General features: G+C 31.2%; 3 protein-coding genes across 3 annotated transcripts; 2 read left to right on the top strand and 1 right to left on the bottom strand.

Moving 5' to 3' along the window:
* Window positions 1-689: 689 nt before the first annotated feature.
* On the top strand, window positions 690-1,408 carry LOC111041608. The gene is made up of 2 exons (XM_022325912.1): window positions 690-875; window positions 974-1,408. Exons 1-2 carry the CDS (start codon window positions 690-692, stop codon window positions 1,406-1,408), a joined length of 621 nt encoding a protein of 206 aa, XP_022181604.1.
* A 5,026-nt stretch (window positions 1,409-6,434) lies between these two features.
* On the bottom strand, window positions 6,435-8,940 carry LOC111041609. The gene is made up of 5 exons (XM_022325913.1): window positions 8,817-8,940; window positions 8,078-8,145; window positions 7,347-7,713; window positions 7,082-7,204; window positions 6,435-6,994 (listed from the first exon to the last, which is right to left on the bottom strand). The coding sequence occupies exons 1-5, from the start codon at window positions 8,938-8,940 to the stop codon at window positions 6,435-6,437; spliced, it is 1,242 nt and encodes a 413-aa protein (XP_022181605.1).
* A 1,981-nt stretch (window positions 8,941-10,921) lies between these two features.
* Window positions 10,922-12,616, top strand: LOC111041610 (putative nuclease HARBI1). Its single transcript, XM_022325915.1, has 6 exons — window positions 10,922-10,925; window positions 11,117-11,249; window positions 11,329-11,467; window positions 11,538-11,813; window positions 12,271-12,395; window positions 12,472-12,616. Exons 1-6 carry the CDS (start codon window positions 10,922-10,924, stop codon window positions 12,614-12,616), a joined length of 822 nt encoding a protein of 273 aa, XP_022181607.1.
* Window positions 12,617-23,675: the final 11,059 nt, after the last annotated feature.

The following is a 23,675-nucleotide window of genomic DNA, read 5'->3' on the forward strand; positions in this document are numbered from 1 at the left end:
AGGGCCTCGTCTGCTTGCTGAAACCGAGCCCGGAGATTTACGGCCAACTAAAGTGGCCGTGAAATGTGAAGAAAGGAAACCACAACTGCTCTGTGGCAGGTGAGACGGAAATCTACCACGAAAGTGGCATGGACACGTCGCGCCATTCCCGATATTGGAAGATGAATAGGAAGAACCTTCTTGTGGGTGCCTTGACGTTTCACATGACTCAGGCACTGACCGGCCACGGCTGCTTTCTGTGGTACCTACATCGAATATCCAGAGCTGCCTCCCCACGCTGCTGCCAGTGTTCAGACGAATCCGACACCACCGAGAACCCATTGTTCATGTGTCCTCTGAGCGTCCGTCTAGGTCAGGGGTCGGGAACATGCAATCTGCGGCTCTTTGGATAATTATCAATATAGATATATCCGTAAAATATAAATTATATTATACGTTATTATAACGATAATAATTATGAATTTATCAATAATTATTTATTAATCTTATCGCAAAATTAGTGTTATTGTGTATATAATATATATGTGTGTGTTCTATTACACTCGACTATCATTATTCGGTAGAATACAAAATTATATTAGTCGATACGTGAGGACGGTCCTCGTCAGGTCAATTCAATCAGTGCGACGTTGTTTGGTATTTTTTTCTTGTGCTTTTTTTCCAATAGAGGTATTTCTATAAACTTCGAGATGTCTACAAATAAAAAACGTAAAATTGACGAGGAAAATAGAGGATTTAGAAGTGAGTGGACTGATACTTATGCATTTGTCCCGAACAACACGGGACAGCCAAAATATCTTATTTGTGACGAAACTTCAAAAACAATAAAAAATCTAATATTGAACGTCTTTTTTTATCTAAACACGATTCTTTTGGTAAGACGTACCCATCTGGAAATGAAAGAAAAACAGCAGTGGCCGAGTTGATTCGTAAATCTCAACAATCGACATCTAAATTTAATAACTGGTTGCAGTCGGCGTCTAATTTGACTGCAGCTAGGTTTGTTGTATCTCACGAAATCATGAAATCTGGAAAACCATTCACTGATGGAGAATATATTAAAAAATGTTTTATTGGTATGTCAGAACATCTCTTTTCTGAATTTAAAAATAAAACAGAAATAATCAATAAAATAAAGGATATTCCGTTGTCGGCAACTACTGTTCGTGATAGAGCTGTTAAAATGGCTGAAAATGTCACAGAACAACAGTTTTCCGATTTGAAGTCATCACCAGTATTTTCCTTAGCTTGTGATGAATCATGTGACGTTAAAAACATCGCTCAACTCACTTTAATGGGACGGTATGTTTCGTCTACGGGTGTTTATGAAGAATTACTGGGTTTTTCTACCGCTCAAAGGACAAACTCGAGGAGAGGACATTTGCGCTGCAATTACAGAATTTTGTAAAGAGAAAGAAATCAATTTAGATAAGCTGATATCTCTTTGCACTGATTTATCACCAAATATGGTTGGTAAATATAAAGGATTTGTTACTCTTTTTGGCCAAAATATGAAACATGAACTACTATCTTTTCATTGTATTGTTCATCAAGAAGCTTTATGTGCTCAAACATTTCCAGTTGAAATTAACCAAGTCATGGCACTAGTAGTGAAAATTATTAACAAAATCATAGCTTCAGCTCTGAACCATAGACAGTTTCGTGCATTACTTGATGAAGTTAATGCCCGATACAAGGATCTTCTAATGTTCAATAATGTACGTTAGTTATCGAAAGGGGCCGTTTTGAAGCGCTTTACAGATTGTTTCGAACCCATATAAGATTTTTCAACGAATAAAGGCATCAACTACCCCGAATTGTGCTATGATATGTGGCTACAAAAATTGTATTTTGCTGTAGATTTGACTTCATCTCTAAATCACTTAAAAAGCTTCAAGGTAAGGGAAATACAGCACATACACCACTGGAAACTGTCCTTTCTTTCGAACAACAACTTCAGCTTTTTTCAGAAGATATTGACAGTGGAAATCTTGATCATTTTGAATCTTTGAAAGAGTACACGGAAAGCTCAGGTTGTATTATTGATTTGGAGTATTTTAAATCGGCCATTCAATCCATGAAAAATTCGTTTAGTAGACGTTTTGAAGATTTTCGAAAATATAAATCTACCTTGAAGTTCTTGACATCACCACTCATAGCAGAGACTGGACAAATTAATTTTCCATCGTTTCCATCTGTCGACAAAAGACTATTTTCATTGCAATTAATAGAACTAAAAACCAAAGATCTTTGGTCTACAAAATTTGAGAATTTGAAAACGGATATTGAAAATCTGGAAAGGGAAAAAGGATTTTTAGCTGCGAATGGACGGAACTCGCTAAGTGTCAAAAAGAAGAGCAAGTTATATTTGACGTATTGAACAGTCTTCCCGAAAGTTTCAGCCAATTAAAAATAGTCGCTTTCGGAATTTTGACCATTTTTGGATCTACTTACATTTATGAACAAACATTTTCAAATATGAACTTTATTAAGATTAAATTAAGGAATCAACTGAATGATATCAGCCTTAATGCTTGTTTGAAGTTGAGAACTACTGATTACTCTCCAGAATTAAATAAGCTGTCTGGAGAAATTCAGTGTCAAAAATCCCACTAATATTAAATAGATATTTATATAAACAATAATAATAATAATGAATTAATGAAATAAAGTTTAAATAAAGTTTTCTAAATTTAAGACGTATTATTATGTTTTTATTGCCTACTAAAAAAAAAAAAAAGGTTGTTAAAACCTGTTTGCGCGGCTCCATGGATATCATAGTTTTGTATTTTTTTGAAAGAATGGCTCTTTCCTACGAAAAGGTTCTCGACCCCTGGTCTAGGTCATCGACCTAGTGCCGCCGATCTCCCGGATATCTTCTGCGGTTCAGGGTTTGAACTGCCCACGGCGGTCCCGACCGAGAAATCTGTGATACTGAGAGAAGCTGAGGAAGTCTTCAGATAGTTCTACAGAATGGTGGAGCGCATCCTGTCAGCGATAGAGGACGAGGAAAGAGCTCGGCAGGCCTCAGAAGAAAAAAAAAGGGTGCTCCGGTCCCTGGTTTCCGAAGATCAATCTAGTTAAGTCTATTGTACTGTAGCTGAAGGCAAGTTAGGGAGAATAGAGTCTCCCATACTGTATTCTATGTATTGATACAGCTGTAATAGCAAGTGAGCCGGAGACTAGCCCACCACTGCTAGTTACTTATGTTAATGACTTCTCAATAAACGACGGTGGCCAGAGAAGTATTGGTAACATGGTTCCTTCTCTGTCCTTCGATACCACGGGGGAAAAAAAGGTAGAGATATATACGAATCTCAACATCAAAATCAAGTAATTCATTGGCTATTGCCTTATCAGTTAGTAATATGCATTTCGGGTGTAACAGTTGAGAATTGTTTACAACTCTCAAGCAATCTCTTAATAAAGGAAGTTTGCTAAACAGAATTTCTTTTAATTGAACCAATTATTTAAATATTTTGTCCCTGTTTTTTAACACTATTTTATGCAATATCGTCAAAATCTTTTCACAACAAACACAGTAATATTGATATTTTGCAAAATAGATCAAATAACACTAATATTATACTTATAATACTATACACAGTACATCGCACATGACTGTCGATTGATAATAAATAATCATAGGTGTTAATTGAATGTTGATATTTACATAGATAAATAACTGTTGGGTAAGACTAAAGTGGACTGTATAATAAAGTTTTCTTTTAGGTAAGAAGAATAAAAAATAACACGATCTCATGTACGAATGCCGGGGTGTCGGCCAACTATTTTACACACAAACTTAACAATAGATTTTATAAATGGGTACAATAGGTACTGGCCAGCTAGACGGTATGCTTAAAACTAGAAATCACCATATGGCATACAAAAATATAATATAAAAATGTTGGTGTACAAAACCGTAAATGCGACAGCGTGATGCGGACTTTTCCTTTGGATTGAAGGTGACGGTGTTCGGTGGACGGTGATGGTTGACGGTGATAGTTGACGGTGTATGGTGGACGGTGAAGGTTGACTGTGATGGTAACAAAACTAACATATAAAAACTCTGCTCGGTTAAAAGTACGGACCGTCGTATACGTACGAGCGTTAGGTGACGAACAACGAACACGACACGTCGTACACGCTCAACAACGACAGACTTGAAACAGCGGATCGCAGCCGTGTAGTGAAGTATTGGTGGCGGTAATTTCCTTATCACCGTTTTGTTGCATAGGACTGAACAATAACAATAGGCCTATTTACTCTTTCATTGGAGAATAAAGGATACTGCAGTTCAATCTAACCGGTCATAACAATAATTGAGTTATAAAAGTTCTCCACGACAACCCCACAATTATTTTTTTATCGCATGGCAAAACATTACACAGGTAACAACTAATAGATAAATACAAAACACAACTAATGAGTAAATATATATAAAACAGAACTCAGTCACAACTTACAAGTAAAAGTTTAAAAATAGTGAAGTAACAATAACAAGAATAATAATAATTTTAATATATATATTGAAGTTTATTTTTGTAGAATTTAGTTCAGATAAAGGTAGTATAATTTTAAATTTGGATGTACAAGTTTAAGATCCACTCAATTAGGACCTGAACATATTTTTTATTATTATTTAAATCTCTTACAGACAAAGTTGTGGATAGATTTTATTCACGTGAGCGGAGTTAATCCGGGGCACAGTACTCGGCAACTGAGTAGTTAAGAGCCATTGCTGACATTCCTAATGTGTTAGGATTAGATCCCCAGTTAGTGTTAGCAGGTTTTCTGATAACATTATTTTGTGTTTTGATTTTTTTTGCAATCTTTATTTAATGGATTTTGTAAGTCAATGTCCTATCTATTGTCACTTCAAGATATGACGGTGTATGATTGTTGGCTATTTCTTTTCCATAGAAAATAATATTTATTTCATGCTTATCTTGTCTGTTATTTAGGCAAAATAGTGTTACTTCGGTCTTGGAGGGTATTGATTTAGTATTTCCATATCATTGGTAAGGTACACCTTGCATGCCTCATAGGTCTTCTCCTGTGTTACCACAAAAATGTCATCAGCGTACATATATTTGATCGATTTAGTGTTTGGTAGATCACTAATATAAAGGTTAAATATTATAGAGACAAGACTGAACCTTGTGGAAGTCCATTGTTAAGCACTAGGTGTTGTTATATTCTATGACTACCTGTCGGTAGCTTACCATTTCTTTGATTATTTTACATAGGATCAGACAGGTTATGATTTTTAGGGATTTGGTGATTAGGCCCTCGTGCCACACTGTGTCGTAGGCCGCCGTTAGGTTAATAAATGCTTTTGCAGTTTTCATTTAATCTTCATAGTTCATAGCCCTTTTCAATACCTGTGGCTACGGACAGTACCTGGTCACTGCAGCTTCTATTGGGCCTAAAACCAGCTGTTCTATGGGAGTAATTGTGTTTATGGGGTCCGATACTCTATTAAATATCTTATATATCTTTCTCATAATTTATAACTGGCACTTGGAGAGAGATATTGCGGTAAATCTTAACGTCCTTGTTAAATTTGCCAGGCTTAAGGACTATCAGAATTTTTGTTTTCCAGAACTGTATAGGTAATTTTCCGGTTTCTTGAATGTCTCTATAATTTTCTAGCCACTATCGGGTCTTAGGACCAGTATTTTTAATAAGTTCTGTTTAGATTTCGTCAAGCCCAGCAGCCTTGCCTAGTTTAATATTATTTATTGCAGTGTCTATTTCATGTTCTTCAAAGTTTTTTGGGTAGCTAGATTTTTGTTCCGTGGCTACTGTTAGTTGACTTAATTAATTTTTTAAGATTCTTCTGACTTTCTTGTCTACTGTCACTCTTGTGAGTTCAATTGTACGATTTGCTAGTGCATCTGGAGATGCATCTCCATCCCATGACATATTCTTTCCTAGGGCCTCTTGGAATATTTTTTTTAACAATTCCTATTACAAGGCACACGAACCGATCGCAGTTTTCCGTCTTCGGTTTGATTCACCTAATGCAGTCGTCACATGGGCGGATAGGTACTTTTACTACTTTTTTTACCGGGATATACTTATTGGGGCCTCATATAACTAGGGCCTATATATTATATTATGTATTAAAAAAAAAATATATAAGTTGTACTTCACAAGCACATCAAAGCAACAAACTACACAATAGTTTGCATTCGTGTTTGGATTATGACTACACGATACTAAAAGTTCAACATCATTTGAACATTCTAAAAAAACAAAATTAAAAATTAAAATTATACTATAAATATTAAATAGGTAGGTAAATTAATACATTTATAAATAGTAGTTATTTTTGTTATTACCATCAATATTTTCATCACAGTTTTGTAGTTCAGAATATACACAGTCAATATTTTTTTTTATTTCTTTCCATTTTGATATGAAGTCTATATATTCATTTCGAAAGTCTTCGTACATAATTCCTTGGTTAAAGAAGCATCTTTTGACCACCATCTAGTTTCACCAATAGTACAAACTCTTTTTCTGGAATTCATAGTTGTCCAAACATCCATACGGGTGTGTGATTCGCGTATGAAGAATGCACACCCATTTAAAATTCCAAATAAAGTAATAGATTGTAATACTTTAAGAGTAATATCACCTATTACCAAATTCAATACATGCGCATAGCACCATACATGTATTTGTTTAGCTGCTACATCACTTAGTTTTACAAAAAAACCATTACATTGGCCCTGCATATTTGCAGCTCCATCAGTTGCATTGCCTACACAGTTATTTGCTTTTATGTTCAGGTTATGAAAAACTTTTAAGACTAAATCAATAAAGTCTATCCCTTTGCTTGACTTGCATTTTATCATGCCAACTAATCGCTCCTTTACAGAAGTACCGTTTACATATCTTATAATAACCGAGCATTTGTCAATCACAGAGACATCTTGAGTAGTATCAAGTTGTACAGAGTACATTCCAGCTTTAATGATCTCTTCAGAAATTTATGACTTTATAATTTCACTTATTATCTCAATAATGTAACTGACTGTGGTTTTAAATAAAAAACTTATGTGCCCACCTCCTTGTTTGGAACCAGAATCATGACTTTTTATACTATTTTTAATTGCTTTATCTAAATGAGCTTTGAGTACTGGATCATACTTGCCCACTAGTAAAATCATTTCCAAGAAATTACCGTGGTCTAGATGGATTATCAAGAGTATAAATGGCTTCGTTAGTTTTATCTCGATAATTGAGTCCACGTTTACCGATTAATTTAATAATATCAATTATATGAAATAAAATTTGCCTTCTATTTTCTATTTCTTTTTTCCTTATTGAACTATGGCCATAAGTTAATGATGAATCAATTAATGAAAATTGTTTTTTCATAACATGAGCATCTACATTTAATCTATGGGTTTTTGAATTTTCATGTTCATTTATTCGAGTATACACATGTTTCCAGTCAATAAATCCTTTAGAGAATTGTCTGGATCTGGATCCGTCACCATAACAAAGGCAAATACAATAAAATAGAGATTTATAAATGGATCTATACGACACCCATTTACGATTTTCTCCATCAATTCGAAAATAAGTTTTTTTATATGCAAATGATACACCAATTTTTGGTTGATTGGGATAAAATAACCAGTACTTTGCAAAATTAGCTGTGGAAGGTCTTGTAAACAAATTCAAATCAGAATTCTAAAAAAAAAAATTAAAATCTTAGTGGTCATAATTGAAATACATGTCAAATTAGAAAAATTAAATTCTGAATTAAATGGTGACAAATATATTATTTTACATTTTTAGGATTTCTGTTTTCATGGTTCTAAATGTAGATACAAACTTGTAGTGATATAAATTTAAATTTAAATTATATTCTTGTTTTAGTAATTTTGTTTATAATACTTATAATTAATTATTTTGTACCTAGTATCTTAGCTGTTATTTATATTATGCACTCAGTTTTGTATTATTAAATTAATATTTAAAAAATAGTATTCATAAAAAATTCATTGAGTTGTTGGATCTCGTAATTGTTATTGCAGCTACTCAAATCATTTACATCTCCATGGTGTTGTTCTTCTAGGGGTAAACTTTCTACTTTACACTGTTTATTTGTACCAAGAACATCTAATAGTTGGAAAATTAAATTATCATTTATGTTTGAAAAGGCTACAGCAAATAATTACACCTAGGTACCCTAATTATTCCTAACTAAAATTAAAACAACCACGCTTTTGTCTCATGACTTATATTATCACTATCACCAGCTAACATATTATGTATAGCTAAAAAAAACCTCAGATGTACAAAAAAAATAATTTACCAAAAACATTTAAACCCTTTAAAACTAATTAAACAATTAAAAACAAAAACAAATGTACCTAAATTATTATAGTTTTTTTTTAGTTTTTACCGGAGAATAAAAATATGCATAAGTACTTACACCTATAATTCCATCCTCTAATATTATATTTAAGATGTTTAAAAATGATTGAATAATATTGATTATTTAATTTTATCTTTCATTGTATTAAGTAAAATAGGTAACAATATTGTAAATAAATTTGGTATCGGTATTATATGAACATGTCTACTATTTGGTTTATGTTAAATATATTTTGTTCCTACAAAAATATTGTATAATAAATAACAATATAATTTGTATAACTACAAAATGAAACAAAAAGTGTATACATTGCCGAAGAATCAGTTCCTATAGGCTTAATGCTCCTAATTTAAAATTTAATTATATGACCAATAACCATATATTAGTAAAGCTTTAAGCTAATATTACTTACCGGTATTTTTTGCTAAATAAAAATTTAACTTTTTTTGTGTTTTATCGCAGGCACATTTAATTAACAAATCTTGATCCATTCTTTTTCTTTTTGAAGCTCCACTTTCGAATTTTCGTTTCGACATTATTGTAGTATAATTTATATTATTTAATAATTAAAACACAATTAGCAAAAACTTAAAAACCACGACTACAATAGAAAGCCAAAAGATAAAATAAAAATAACAGTTAATAAAATTAATAATCGGTTTATACCATAGAGCATACTGGCATAGAGTAAAAACAAAACAGTTATATGATATTATTATCAACATCCACATTGAATATTGATAAGCATGGTTTAAAAATAGAACAAGTCGAAATTATTAAGATATAATACATTTATATAAATTTAGATATCAGATACGTCATAAGTAGTTATAGTTATCCTTATCACTCGTGGAAAATTTAATTTATATTAATATACTTACCTATTGATTATTATTTATTAATTATTATTTTGGTTGTTTATTTTTGTCATTTGAACAACTAACATATTTATTTATATTTACATTTTATACATTATTTAGTTTTAGTAGCATGATAGTAAATACAACAAAATAGGTACCTATTATACATTTATACGGGTATCAACGCGTATTACACAAAGGCCCCTAATAGCTGATGGTATATACAAAAATTACAAATACGCAGCCGGTATTATTTTACAGTCTCATAAAATAATTTTTTTTTTCGGGTTTTGAGCCTCTGAGCATAATATTGATGGGGGCCTACCGGTAAAATCCCGATTTCCCGATGGGCCTATCCGCCCATGAGTCGTCGAGTTAGCGGCTGTATGATTCCCAATTGGCTTTTTGGAAGTTAAAGCGAGGTTTCTGTACTGAACTTACAATCAGGATCTGTATTCCAATGCTAATAATGATGGGGCGATGTTTGCTTCTAGGGGAAAATGATTCAATATTGTTCTTCTGATTTGCGGTGTTTGGCCGTTCTCATTTCTCGTTGTGAAGCACAGATTAAGATTATAATATTCTTCTGCCATCTTCTGGATCTAAATGTACCTAAGTCCTTTGTATTAAATATGGTTGATACATTCTCTCGTCCCATTCGTTTAGTATTTCTCAATTCGCATCATTGTTGTCATATCGCCGTGTTTGGTGGTGATTATTAAGGTCACTTGCTATTGGATTGGGGTGCTTCGGAGATTGTAGGACAGAGTTATTCCATTCCACATTGAGTTGTTTGTATACATTAATAATGTTTTGATCGTTTATTTTGACTAATAAGAATGATATATTATTATTTTATTCGAGTATACTAATATTTTCCCAGGTTTGTTGATAAACTAAAGCTCTACTTTCTGCGGTAGGATGCAGATGATAAGTTACATCCTTGGGTTGTTCCTCTATTTGTAATTTGTTCTATGTCATGTATATGAGTTTTCTGGAGTAATATAACTGAGACATCATTTTCAAGGGTGATTCTAGAGAGGTATTCACTTCTGTTGAGACTGATTCCTTCAATATTTGATTGTAATACGTGTAGTTGAGCACTCGCGTCTCAAGTTAGTTGGCCCTGATTAGGTCCGTTTTTCTGATGAGTGATACTGTTTTGTTGTTGTTAAAATTGTATATCGAGATATATTATGTAGACAGTTGGTAAATCTTTATCCGTGTAGGACGTTGCCCGGGGTACTTTGCGTGGAAGCGATTTACCTTTGTACCCCACCGAAATGAAATACTTAAAACTCACCTAAGTGTAAGCCAGGAAAAATCCTCTATCCAGGGTCCCCTAACCCTAATCAAAACGACTCAATTCACCAACCAAAAATCTCCAAAATTACAAAACAACTCTCTTTACTGCTTATTGACACCAAAAAATATTATAATAAAACCTTCAATATTAAAAATTATCTATTTTTTAGGTTTATTAAAATAATATATGAATACTAGATGTTTATTTTAAAAATTAACATATTTCATTATTTTTTAAAGCATAAAGTTCCAAATCCTAGGGCCGTATGCATAGTCATTTTAAGTAACACCTAAATGATTTTAGGTAACACATGAGAGAATTCCCGTAACTTTGCATTGCATAGTCATAATTATGGGTTTGTTAGTACATAAAGTAGTCCGTAAAGTTAAGTGGTCAATATTCATCACCTAACCATCCCGTAAACGTTTATTTTGTTGTCACCATACATTTGTTTTTAACTTGTTGTAGTTATAATTTGTACAATTCTTGTTTTTTAACAAACTATTGTTTAAAGTGATTTATTATTGTTTATTTATTGTGAAATAGAAGAATTAATGGAATTTAATGAGTTTATTGATTTTGTTCAATACTTAGAAGAACCTACACCAAGAAGATATTTAAGGGATTTTGAAAATCCATTAGAATTTTTTTCGGATTTGGAATTCTATAAGAGATACAGGTAAGTAATTCTTATATTTATGCAATAAAATAACAAACAAAAAATGGCTTTATAATATCATTATAATAATGAATAATAGGTTTTCCAAAAAAACAGTAGTAGATATTTTGTTGGACCTGATTTCAAATATAAGTCATTCAATTAATCGAGGTTTACCAATTCATCCGATCCTTCAGCTTCTAACTGCTTTAGGATTTTATGCATCATCAAATTTTCAAGTAACTCAATTGCAGTAATAATATCAACAATAATTATTTACCTAATTAATGTATTATAATGTAACTGTAGATAGTTAGTGGTGATATCAGAGGAATTAGTCAAGCAACAGTATCTCATATAATTAAAAGAGTTTCAAAAAGTTTAGCAAGCCAATGTAAACATTATGTTAAGTTTCCAAATACAGCTGAAGAATGGAGTTTAATACAAGAGCAGTTTTATAAAATGTATAAAATGACAGGCATTAGCGGATGTATAGACTGCACTCATATCAAAATTCAAAATCCTGGTGGTCCAGATGGTGAAGTTTTTAGAAACCGCAAAGGATATTTTTCTTTAAACGTTCAAGTTTGTTTTTTCACGATAGCTATTTTTTTTTTGTTTTTCTGATTTTTAAACAATTTAAATTTTAGATAACATTTTAGATAACGCAAACTCTAGAGGAAAAAAATAGAAAAAATACAATATCTATATTTTATAAATAAAACGAAGTCGGGTTCGTTACACAATTTTTAAGTTATAACTCAAAAACTAAAGAACAACTGGACCACCAACCAACTGTCATGTGTTTTTTTTAACTATAAAAGACATCATTGAGCTACTTATAGGCATACATATTGTCCGATAAAGTTGAGTTGGTGATAGGATGACCCTACTAAAAACTACAACCTGTAGCGATATCTGTCTAGGGTAGAATTAAATAACAATATATTTTTGTTTACTCTAAGGTTGCTAACCCGAAGACGACAGTGACGACCAATAATAGTCCGAGTTGACATTATCTCAAAATTATTTTTGTAATCAGAAATACCACGACCCAGAAGATCTAATCTTTACTTGCAAAGCCGTAATTAGGCTTCTTAACATTGTGATTCAATCCACTGAAAAAGGAGAAATACACGAGAAATCGCACGAGTATGGCCTGACTTAGTGCTTCTCAACTTGAGGTGAATGAGGAGATGCATAACCATACTTTATTCTTAATCAAAGACATTAGTTACCACAGTTGGTTTGTCAGGTTAGGAATGCCAGTGCTAGATCGTGAAACGAGAGACTCATTTAATCGAGAATTGGAGCGTGAACGTGAATATGATCGCCACGAATTAGACCAATCAGTTCAAAGGAATGTTCCCCTGTTAAATCACGAATAGAAGGAAGTATATGATGAATGTATATAATGATTAATGAAGGCAATTGATGTTGGAAAGGGTGGCTTATTTTCTTTGGATGCCCTCCATGGAACTAATAAGACATTCCTCATGTTATTGACTTTGGCCTCTGTTTGTTTGGATCAGACATTGCGGTAGCAGCTGCTTTTTCCTTAATAGCGGCCACATTGTAAAAAGTATGCCGTGCTGCTCATTCAGTGTTAAAATTGTTGTTAAACCAACAAACGATTGAACAACTGACATGTAACATTGTGAAATACTCCGCGTAGACTCAGTGTTGAGAATAGATAACGAAAATTTCATCTGGATAAGATACAGATAATTTTATAAAAAATTATCTAGATACAGATAAAGATAAATATATTTTACATTTATCTAGATAAGTTAAAGATCATCTAACCTTTATCTAGATAATATTATAGATAAAATTATTTTTTTTAGTATGTATTTTTAAATTGCAAATGTGCTTACTTCTTTACCTATGTGAACATAAAATAACTTGTAATTAATAGGCACCTGGCGGCTTGCACATACAGTTATAAAATGTGTACAAATGTGTAGCCTACGCGAATTATTGTTGATATCGTCAACCGTTATTACCAACATTCATTATAAATAGGTGCTAGTATTATAATCAAGAATACTGTCGCCACAATACCACGAATTAATTTCGATAATTTTATGATAATATTTTATATTATTATTATTTTGTGTGTCGATTGATCGTGCGGGTCCTTCTATTTTCAGAAACATGGCGATAAATCGCGCAAAATAAAATTCATTTAAATTCGGTGATTAATCATCTAATGTGTAAGCCACTAGGTTAAGACACAATTATACCCTCACTTTGAATAATAAATTACATAATATTATACATTTCATATTATCTCTTATCCATACCAAGGTACACAATTTATTTTGTCGAAAACTACGTAAAATAATGTCTCATTCCTCAAAGTAGGTACGTATCAACTTAAAATTTGCTAGTAAAACATGGGAATATAGTAATATTATATAAATAACATGTACTGATTGGATAGTGTTCTGAAAGAACAATTTTAGTAAAAAAAAATGAATAATGTTTGAATAATTCGTGAAAAATGAATATTATGATTTAAATAAATGTATCTAGATAAATTTATCTAGATAAGTAAATATGACATCTAAGATAACCAATAGATAAATGGCACAATAGTTATCTAGATAATATAATAGATGAGTAATTTTTTATCTAGATAAGTCTCAACACTGTGCATAGTCAAAATTTTAGTAGCATCTAAGATAATCATATTTGACAAAAGCACAATGGAGAACAAATGCGCATTGAAAGCACTTGACAAAACATTGAAGAATCTGCACAATGACTCTAGATGTTTTAGAGGCGCAATGATTTTACTGTCTGGCGATTTCCAAATTTAGGTTAGGTCATTCCAAGATCAATTGCTGCCGATGAAATAAACGCTTGCCTCAAACCATGCAATCTGTGGTGCTATGTGAAGAAACTTCAGCTGTCAGCAAACATGAGAGTTGTCTTGCTGAACGATCCATCTGCTCAAGATTTCTCCAAGAAATTTCTGGCTTTCTGTCGACGAATCCAGTGGATTTATTTCATTTCTTCCGAATTTTTGCAATTTTGTCTCATCGATAGGTGAGTTATTCAACAAAGTATTCCCAAAAATCATTGCTAACTCCAAAAATAACGAATGATTGAGTGAGCGAGCAACTTAAGTAGCGAAGAATAAAGATATGGATAACTTAAACTTTGTAATTTTGAATCAGCATAACTCTGCATTCATTTAAATCTATTGGCTGTGTAATAAACAAAGATCTAGCCACCAAATATCCAACTGAATTTTTAAACTTCTGGGATATGTTAGGCTTACCATCGCAGAGTTCACAACTTAAGGTGGACACTGTAGTCATCATGCTTCGAAATCTATACCAACCCAAACTATGAAATGGAACGTCTTAGATGATAAGAAAATTGATGATCAATGTGAATCACGCGACGATACTCAAAAGAAAATTTAGAGGTGAAAAAGTTTTCATATTGAGGATTCCGATGGTCCCAACCGATATGCCATTTGAGTTTAAATGAATTCAATTTCCGACTTGTTTTGCATTCTCCATCGCGATTAACTAATCACAAGGATAATCCTTGAGTGTTTGTAGTCTGAATTTAGAAAACTAATTTTTTTCTCATGGTCAATTTTCGTGGCATGTTCAAGTGATGGAAAAGCCATACAATTCATTTGTTTTGCACCTGATAATAAAACGAAGAATGTCGTATATCACAAGGTGCTTCAATAACCTAACCTCAGTGAAGAGAATCAAACCAAGTGTAATCCGTACAGAAAAATACATAGTTTCTTCAAAGGAAATATCTTGCCAATCCACCATTCAAATAATTGATTTCTGTAGTTTTATTAAATCTTTATTTTCTTAATATATACTAAGAATAATATCCTTCTCGCAGAGTGGCCCGCCCATCGCCCCATGTACCTTGGTATATCGCAATAGCCCTACCATGACCTCAGTTGGTTGGGGTAGTCTGGTTCTCTAGATTGGGGGGTTGATCGTAGGGTTAACAACCATACATAGAAAAAACAATATTTTAAGAAACCACAAAATAAGCCTAGGAAATGAATAAATGGACAACGACTGGAACTTGAAAATTGAATAAAAATGATAACATTGAATGCTAGGACTTTGAACAAACCGGGAGCGTTACAGTACTTACTGGATGCTATGAAAAAATATAATACAAACATATCAGCTCTGCAAGAAATTAGATGGCCAAACGATGGAAATATGAAAAAAGAAGATAAAATTATATTTTATAGCGAAAGAAAGGTTGGAAGACATGAAGATGGTGTGGAATTTGTAGTGAGTGACGATAAGTTACCACATGTTAAATAATTCACATCAATAAATAACTGAATATGCTATATTCGACTCACCGGTTGCATTTTTGTCATTCTTATAATAAATGCATATGCACCAACAAAAGAGAAGAAGAAAATCTTAAGAATGAATTATACGATGAACTAGAGCACATACTTGTCACAAAACCGAACAGCTGCATCAAATTAATAGGCGACTTTAATCAAAAAAAAGGAAAAGAAGACCAACGATTGAACATAATAGCATACATGACGTAAGTAACGATAGCGGAACCAGGTTGATCAACCTGTGTTTAGTGGAAGGTTTTAGTAGTACATACTTCTCAAGGAAAGATATATACAAACAAATTTGGATAACACCTAATGAAATAACTAAAAACCAGATTGATCATGTAATGATACAGAATAAGCATAAAGGATGCATACAAAGTATCAAGAGCTATAGAGGTGTAGACTAGGGCCATTACCTTAAAATTACAATACTTAAAATTAGACTGGCAGAAAGACGGGGAAAAGAAAAAGTAAGGAATCCGTAAAATGCTGTATAAAAAAACTGTAAGGAAGGAAGGTTCTGGAAGAATACATCTGTAAAACACTACAAGAATTACAAAATCCAACCGACATACAGATGAAGATGCTGAACGGATATGAGATAGAATCAGAACAGCAGTAGTCAATAGTGCTAATAATTGCTTAGGGATTATAAAAAAAGAAAAGAATGGTTTAATGATAGGTGCAAGGAAGCAATAGACAGGATAAACCGCTTACGAGAAAAAACTGTCAAGGACCCAAGTAACATAAACATGGAAAGATATAAAAACACTAAAAAAGAAACCAATACAGAACTAAGATGCGTAAAGAGATTGGTAAAAAAAAAAAAAGATTAAGGAAATTGAAGAAAATAAAAATAACCCCAGAAGATTCTTCAGCAAGACTGGCAGCGTTAAGCGGGGATATAAACTACAGACTAGGATTTTGAGGAATGAATTACGTGAATATTTTGAATATCTATTAAATATAACACCTCCAACTTCAACACACGAAGAAATAGTTATGCAATATAGTACGGTGGAACCATATATTGAAACTACAACCAAACAGGAAATCTATAACATCATAAAAAAATTAAAAAATACCAAATCACCTGGTTAAAGCAATGTAGTATTGAAATTACTAAAAAATGGAGGAGAAATGATTATAAGTGAATTTTAGAAAATGATTAAGGTAATTTGGGAAACCGATGTAATGCCAAGAGAGTGGAACACGGCAATATTACGCCCAATATATAAAAGGAGACACATTAGACCTAAAAAAAAAAAAAACAGTGGAATCTCATAATTGGATACCTGTTATAAGATAGTAATTGTCAACTCTCCTTTTGGAAAGAAAAACGCCGTACGCAGAGGACACCAAAGGAAGATACGAATGTTGTTTTATAAATAGGAAATCCCCTGTCGACCATATATTTACCTTAAGACATAAATTGGAAAAATATAATGAGTTTGACAAGGACCTATGTATGGTATTTGCTGACTACAAATCTATAAACAGTCTTATGATAGTGTGAATAGACAGGAAGTAAGGAAATCAATAATACATTTTGGAGTCCCTCAAAAATATGTAAATGTAGTAAAAATATGTAATGACATGACGTTACTGAAAGTACGTTTTCTACAGAGATTATTGATAATTTCTTAGGTTGCGACAGGGAGATGCTCTACCTCCAACACTGTTTAACCTGGGATTAGAAAAAGTTATATGGGATTCTTATGAAGACCAAATAATGGAAGTTATTTTTGGAGAAACTGTTTTAGCATATGCTGATGATATAGTTCTTTTAGACCTTTAGGGAATACTCGAGAAGAAATTACCCTCTTACTTACTAAACTAATAGAACCCAGCAAAAACATGGGTTTATGTATCAACGAAGAAATGACCAAACTTATGACACTATCTAGAAGAAACGTAGACCAGTCAAACCTGAAAGTTTGAAGTATGAATTTTAAAAAGGTAGATAATTTCAAATACTTGGTATCAATTTGAACAACAGCAACAACATGCATAGAGAAATTAAAGGAAGAATATCGAATGGAAATGTATGGAATTTATGAAAAAAGACACAATGAAGAGCTGTATAACCTATATGAAAAACCAAATATACTCACATATGTAAGATGTAAACGTCTAGAGTGGCTGGGACGTGTGGAGAGCTGGTGGAGATTTATTAAAGAATGTTTTGATAGGAAAAATAAAGAAAAAACATCCACTTGGTAAACCAAGAACAAGATAGAAAGACACTATAGAAAAGGATATGAGACTGATAGAAGAGAATGCAACGTTAGACTGGACTTTTAATGGACCGTTAAGCTGTTGATGATGATGATATATATGATCCTATTGATCCTAACAAACTATTGAACGTAATACATTTTTTTGTACTGATTTTATTAGTTAATTAAAATCATAGTTTAATTTAGCTAAAAAGTATCGCAACATTCGTTGACTGTTGGGCGGTACTAAGTTCGCCGGGTGAGCTATTATTTTTATTAAATTACAAATTGACAACAGCCCAACACACTTCAATGCATGCTAAGGGATAACTATCATCCATTGACTTAGCTATAACTTCATCAACGTAATCTACAAATCTACAATGGACCGCTGAATCAGAACTATGCAATAGTGATCACTGACCAACACAAATATTATTTGAATAAAAAAATAGTTACGTCTAGTACCTAAACATCAAAAGAGAAACTGCACCTAAAAGCTCCAAACTGAGAACTTTGTACACAATTCATTGAACTAGAACTAGAAAAATGACTTAATAATAAAAAAGAAAAATGTAATATAAACTAGAAGATAAGATAAATTGTTTCACAAATATTATCTAACAAGTAGCTATACTAACAAATCCGTTGTATAAAAAGAACTCAAATAATATGATAAATAGAATCACTAAAATCAAACGATCAAACAACAATCGAATTTTTTAAAATGAGTATGATTAAACTAGGATTTAAATTTGGGGTTCAAAAATTATAAGCCAAACGAAAATAATGAAATGATTATATATACAGAATATCAAAACAAAGACACGCAAAAAATAAATAAAAAAATAACACTGCAAGAACTATTATACACGCTTGACAAAAAACAATAGTTGTGGCTCTCATAATAATATACCGTTCATATTTAAAAAAAATAAACATTCAATCTGCATTGAATGCTCTTAAGCTTTTATAAAAAATTATAGCAACAGCGCATCATCCCAAAGCAATGGAAACAAGCAAAATCTGCTAATCCAGAAACCAAATTCAAATAAATATGAAGCTCAAAGTAATCACCCAATATCTCGACTCAGCAAAATAATCAAAGATAAATGTGATACCTGGAATAAAACAAACTTTTAGCTGAAGAACAAAACGGATTTCGGAACACCGGTAAACGTATGATTGCCATACTGTAATAGAGATCTACATCTGCGAAGTATTACCACGCAAACAGCACATGGTATTTATCATATGGACATCAAAAATACATTTGATACAATATAAAGATATAGATTTATTAAGCAGTTACAAAACTGGGGGGTTATCGGAAATATTATATACTTAATAAGAAATTTGTTAACTGATAGACAAAGTTGTCATTAATGGACTCTATTTAATTCAATATATACTTGAAAATGGAGTACTATGAGGTTAACCCACCATTACAACACTATTTCTAGTAGCAATTATTAACAATATGATCCAACAAATACCAAAACCTGCCAAACTGTCTCCTTATGCTGACGAAAGTTACATCTGGATCAAACAGAAAGTCTTAAATGCATAGAAAACATGATCCAACACTACACGAATAATCTACGTATTTGGGAAATTTTCAGACATTTCCTTTTCTCCAAAGAAATCAAAATACATGATATTTTCTAATAGTAAAAACTTAATAAAAGTATAAAACCAAATATTACACTAGGTAATAAACGGATATATTACACTAAAATAATAAAGATATTAGAACTAACTTTTGATGAAAATCTCACAAAGAAGAAATCTAAATAACAAAATTATAGACTACACATAATAAAAGTGCTAGCAGACACTAGAGCAGACACATAAACACTGGGGACCTACTTTACTAATCTACAACTCTCTTATCAGATCAGTGATATCTAGATTATAGCTCAATATTTTACAGTAGGTACAGCAAAAAATATCAACACTTAAAACATTAGACATAATACACGATGCAGGTTTAAGATCGAACTTAGACACATTTAAAAGTAGCCTAATAAAAAGTATATAGATACATAATTTCTGGTAAACTAACTTTAAAATATAAATGAAATAAATTAATGCTCAAATTTATCGCTCTAAATCCAATGTACAACAAAAAATCTACATATCACACAGTATTCAATATACGCCTCAACAATACCTTTAATGTCAATATTAAACTAATGCAACTGATGTACAGAAGAATAAATAAGCTATCAATAGACCACTAAATCAATCTTAAGTAGGTACAAAAACATACCTAATAAATTATGAAATACCAAACATTCCACCATGAACAAATCAAAAATATCTTTACATTTATTCTTAGTCTAAAATAAAAAAAAATTAGAACACCATCAATCACATATTATAAACATCTATTTTATGAAATAATTGAAGAACTCCCCAAGTATAAACATATCTATAACGACGCATCAAAAACTGAAAAGCGTACTAGAATAGCTATTATCGCTCCTTATGTTCTGCAAAAATAAAAAAATAAATAAATAATAACCGCAGCATATTCTCTGCCAAAATGTTAGTAATATATTCGGCTATAAAATGTATATAAAAAACTCTCAACTACCCTGTAATTACGTCATATTCACAGACTCATTATGTTCCGTAAAATATTCAAGTATAAAGTACCTAGGCCTTGGAAACAAGAAGAGTCTAAAATAAAAAATAATAGAAGCAGTAAATAATCATGAATATTTTTTTTTTTTTTTTTTTTTTATTTCTATATATGCACTTATACTATATTACATATAATGTTAAAACAAAAAAGAAATTATCTACCATCTTTAAGCACATGCTTGTGGTGATGGTAGAGAGTTAAATAATATTATACTATAAACATTTACATATAAAATAATTAAGAAAACAAAACATACAAATAGAATACTTATAGCTAAAAATAAAATTTTACAGTTATATAATCTTTCTTTATTATTTATTATTTATACAAGTATTGAAAATAACCAATTCTGAATTTTTTTTTTCATACCTGTGGTTATAGTATTCCCCTTTGAATAGAATATTTCCTTTTTTATATTGACTGGCATTTGATTATAGTTTTTTGGACCTAGATAGTCTATGAATTTTTGACCAAACGTTTTTTTTGAATAATCCAATCTAGCATCAAATGCTCTATTTTCTCTTTTAAAATTGTCTTTGTTCATGTCCAGATAGGATTCAATATTTTTTATTATGAATATAATAATTATTTTTTTATATACAGACTCAAATGGTAATACATCTAATAAGTTAAAATTTTCTTTAGTTGAACCAATTAACGTATTTCTACTTAAACATATTCTAACAATTTTTTTTTGTAGAAGTTGCAGTGGTCTAGACGCATTTTGATTCAGACCCCCCCAGACCAATAAACCATATTGAAAAATTGCCTGAAATAGTGCTAGATAAATTATGCGCATAGTTTGTATTGGTAAAAATGACCGTATTTTATAAAAGCTAAACGATAATAGACGCATACGCATCACAATATTGTTTACATGTAAGTTCCATTTCATATTTTTATCAAATGTCAAACCTAAATACCTAATACTCGAAACTCTAGCTATTTTTTGATATATTGGAACATTACAAGAATCCAAATTATCATAAATATTAAATTCTAAGTTATCAAAACTTTTATCATCCTTATTAATGGAAAAATTTATAAAATTTGTTTTATTGTAATTGATTGTTAGTTTTCTGTGATTTAAGTAGTTTATTACTTTTTTAAAATCTAGTATAGCTTTTACGCGAACTTCATCCCACGTATCACCTGAAAACAGTAGGCACGTGTCATCTGCGTATGTTACTATTTGACCATCAATTTTCATATCACATATAGAATTTATGTATAAAATAAACAGCAATGAATATGAAATAACTATTGTTTGGATACCAGGACACAGTAACATAGAAGGAAATGAAAGAGTAGAAAAAGCCAAGTACACAACATGTGGAATCCATCATCTAACAATTAAGCATATCCTCGTCAAATTTCTAAACTTCATTAAAGGAAAATAAATTGAAAATTTATTGTAAACAATTAATATATAAGTAAAAAAAATATTATATTTAAAAAAAAAAATTATGTCAAATGTCAGCCAATGGCCATCGCTGCCGAAACTTATTTCTAATAAGAAAAAAAGATATTACACAACATTTTATTTGCCGAACACAAATAGCTCATGTTGTTCATTTGTAAGACAACACATAATATATGAATCTTAACTCATAGTATCTATCTTAATAAGGCTGAGCAAGTTAACGATTTTTTTTAACTCGTTAGTTAAGTTAATATAAGAAGAAGTAAATTAAGTTAAAAATTAACTTATATATTTTTTATAACTTCTTCAAGTTAAAAATTAATGGATAAAACTAATTAACTAAGTTAAAATTAGGTAACTAAAATAAAAATTTTAAAATGTTCAATTTGGAAATTGTTACAAGCTCGGGGTTCTGTGGCGTAATTTGGCATGTGTAGGGGGGGGGGTTGATACATTTATATAAGATTATAATAATATGCCTAATGTTCTTATTAGAACTATGTTCAATATATATGATAATTATATGAAGTATAAATTGTTAATATAACTGAGCGATGGCAAAATAACTACCTACGTATTTTGTTTTTCGAGGGCATCAGCTAGGATATCGTAATTCGTAAATTCATAATCATAATAATACACTAATGATTCTAGGACAAAATATCCAAGGACAAAATATCCACGGATAAAATATCCAAACCAAAATATCCAAGGACAAAATATCTAACGGTCAAAATATCCATGGACAAAATATCCAAATGTATCAGTTTTTCCGTGAATAAGTAGATTAAACTTTAAGTACTTACTAATCAAAAAGTTCAAATACCAAATTATTTAATTATAAAAATATAATATATAATAATAATATAAGTATAAATGTATTATATAATATATAAATTACGTTATTATTACGGTATAGTAATAATATCGCAAAATAATTTTATCTAAAAAATCACTATACCTACACTATTTTCTAAAAATTTTTGTCTCCTTAATCGTCTTTTTACGGTTTCTTCGGCTGGCATCAGAGCTTTTGTGTCACGGTCCACTTTTGCTACCACTTCTGAAAAAATTTGTCCTGGCTTTTTTTCGTGTTGTTTTGCAAGTTGGAGCATTTCATTCACACATTTTGTGACATTAATTTTCCCTGTGTTTTTGGCACATGTGATCAGATGAAGTGTGATGACGTGTGGTTCAGAATAGTCCAATTCAGATTTTAATATTCCTGGACATTTCAATAAATTTGATTTCACGCAGCGCCATGACATGTTTTTGATACCTATATATTTTACAGTATACATGTGCCCTTCAAATATGGCTTTTAAACCACCTTTGTTCGATCTCGTTACTTCCATTTATAATTAATTTTTAATAAATTTATAAACTGCACTTCACTACGTTAAGTCGTTAACACGGAAACCGAAAGACGTTGACGCTTGACGACGATGAAGACATATGATAGATTTATACGTAACAATAACTGTAATTTGTCGGAGTTTGAAAACCGGACACTAAATAAAGATAGTAATGTAGTATACTAATACTACTATAGGAACGATATAACAAAATCTAATAAATAATAATCCCACACTAATCTTGTCGATAATTTAAACGATAAGCTAGGTAGGTACGTGAAATTTCCAGGTTAAAATACAATTATTATTATATGTTAGTATTATATGTTATATATTATAGTACATATGTATATAAACATCACAATATAAATTTATTAATAAAATTGTAATTGTTGAGCTATAATGATTTATACCGATAGCTAATAAAAAAAAAAAAAAAA

The sequence above is a fragment of the Myzus persicae genome, unplaced genomic scaffold (genome assembly GCF_001856785.1).
Source record: "Myzus persicae strain clone G006 unplaced genomic scaffold, MPER_G0061.0, whole genome shotgun sequence".
In the NCBI taxonomy this organism is placed as follows: domain Eukaryota; kingdom Metazoa; phylum Arthropoda; class Insecta; order Hemiptera; family Aphididae; genus Myzus; species Myzus persicae.

What these genes read in the sequence shown, in the direction of transcription:
- LOC111041608 (XM_022325912.1), top strand. Translation starts at nt 690, where the DNA reads ATGTCTACAAATAAAAAACGTAAAATTGACGAGGAAAATAGAGGATTT. An exon ending in ATCTAAACACGATTCTTTTG is followed by an intron (nt 876 to 973) that starts GTAAGACGTACC and finishes AACTGGTTGCAG; the next exon opens with TCGGCGTCTAATTTGACTGC.
- LOC111041609 (XM_022325913.1), bottom strand. Translation starts at nt 8,940, where the DNA reads ATGTCGAAACGAAAATTCGAAAGTGGAGCTTCAAAAAGAAAAAGAATG. An exon ending in AAGAACAACACCATGGAGAT is followed by an intron (nt 7,714 to 8,077) that starts GTAAATGATTTG and finishes TTTTTTTTTTAG; the next exon opens with AATTCTGATTTGAATTTGTT. An exon ending in ATCATTAACTTATGGCCATA is followed by an intron (nt 7,205 to 7,346) that starts GTTCAATAAGGA and finishes TAATCCATCTAG; the next exon opens with ACCACGGTAATTTCTTGGAA.
- LOC111041610 (XM_022325915.1), top strand. An exon ending in GAATTCTATAAGAGATACAG is followed by an intron (nt 11,250 to 11,328) that starts GTAAGTAATTCT and finishes AATGAATAATAG; the next exon opens with GTTTTCCAAAAAAACAGTAG. An exon ending in CACGAGTATGGCCTGACTTA is followed by an intron (nt 12,396 to 12,471) that starts GTGCTTCTCAAC and finishes TAGTTACCACAG; the next exon opens with TTGGTTTGTCAGGTTAGGAA.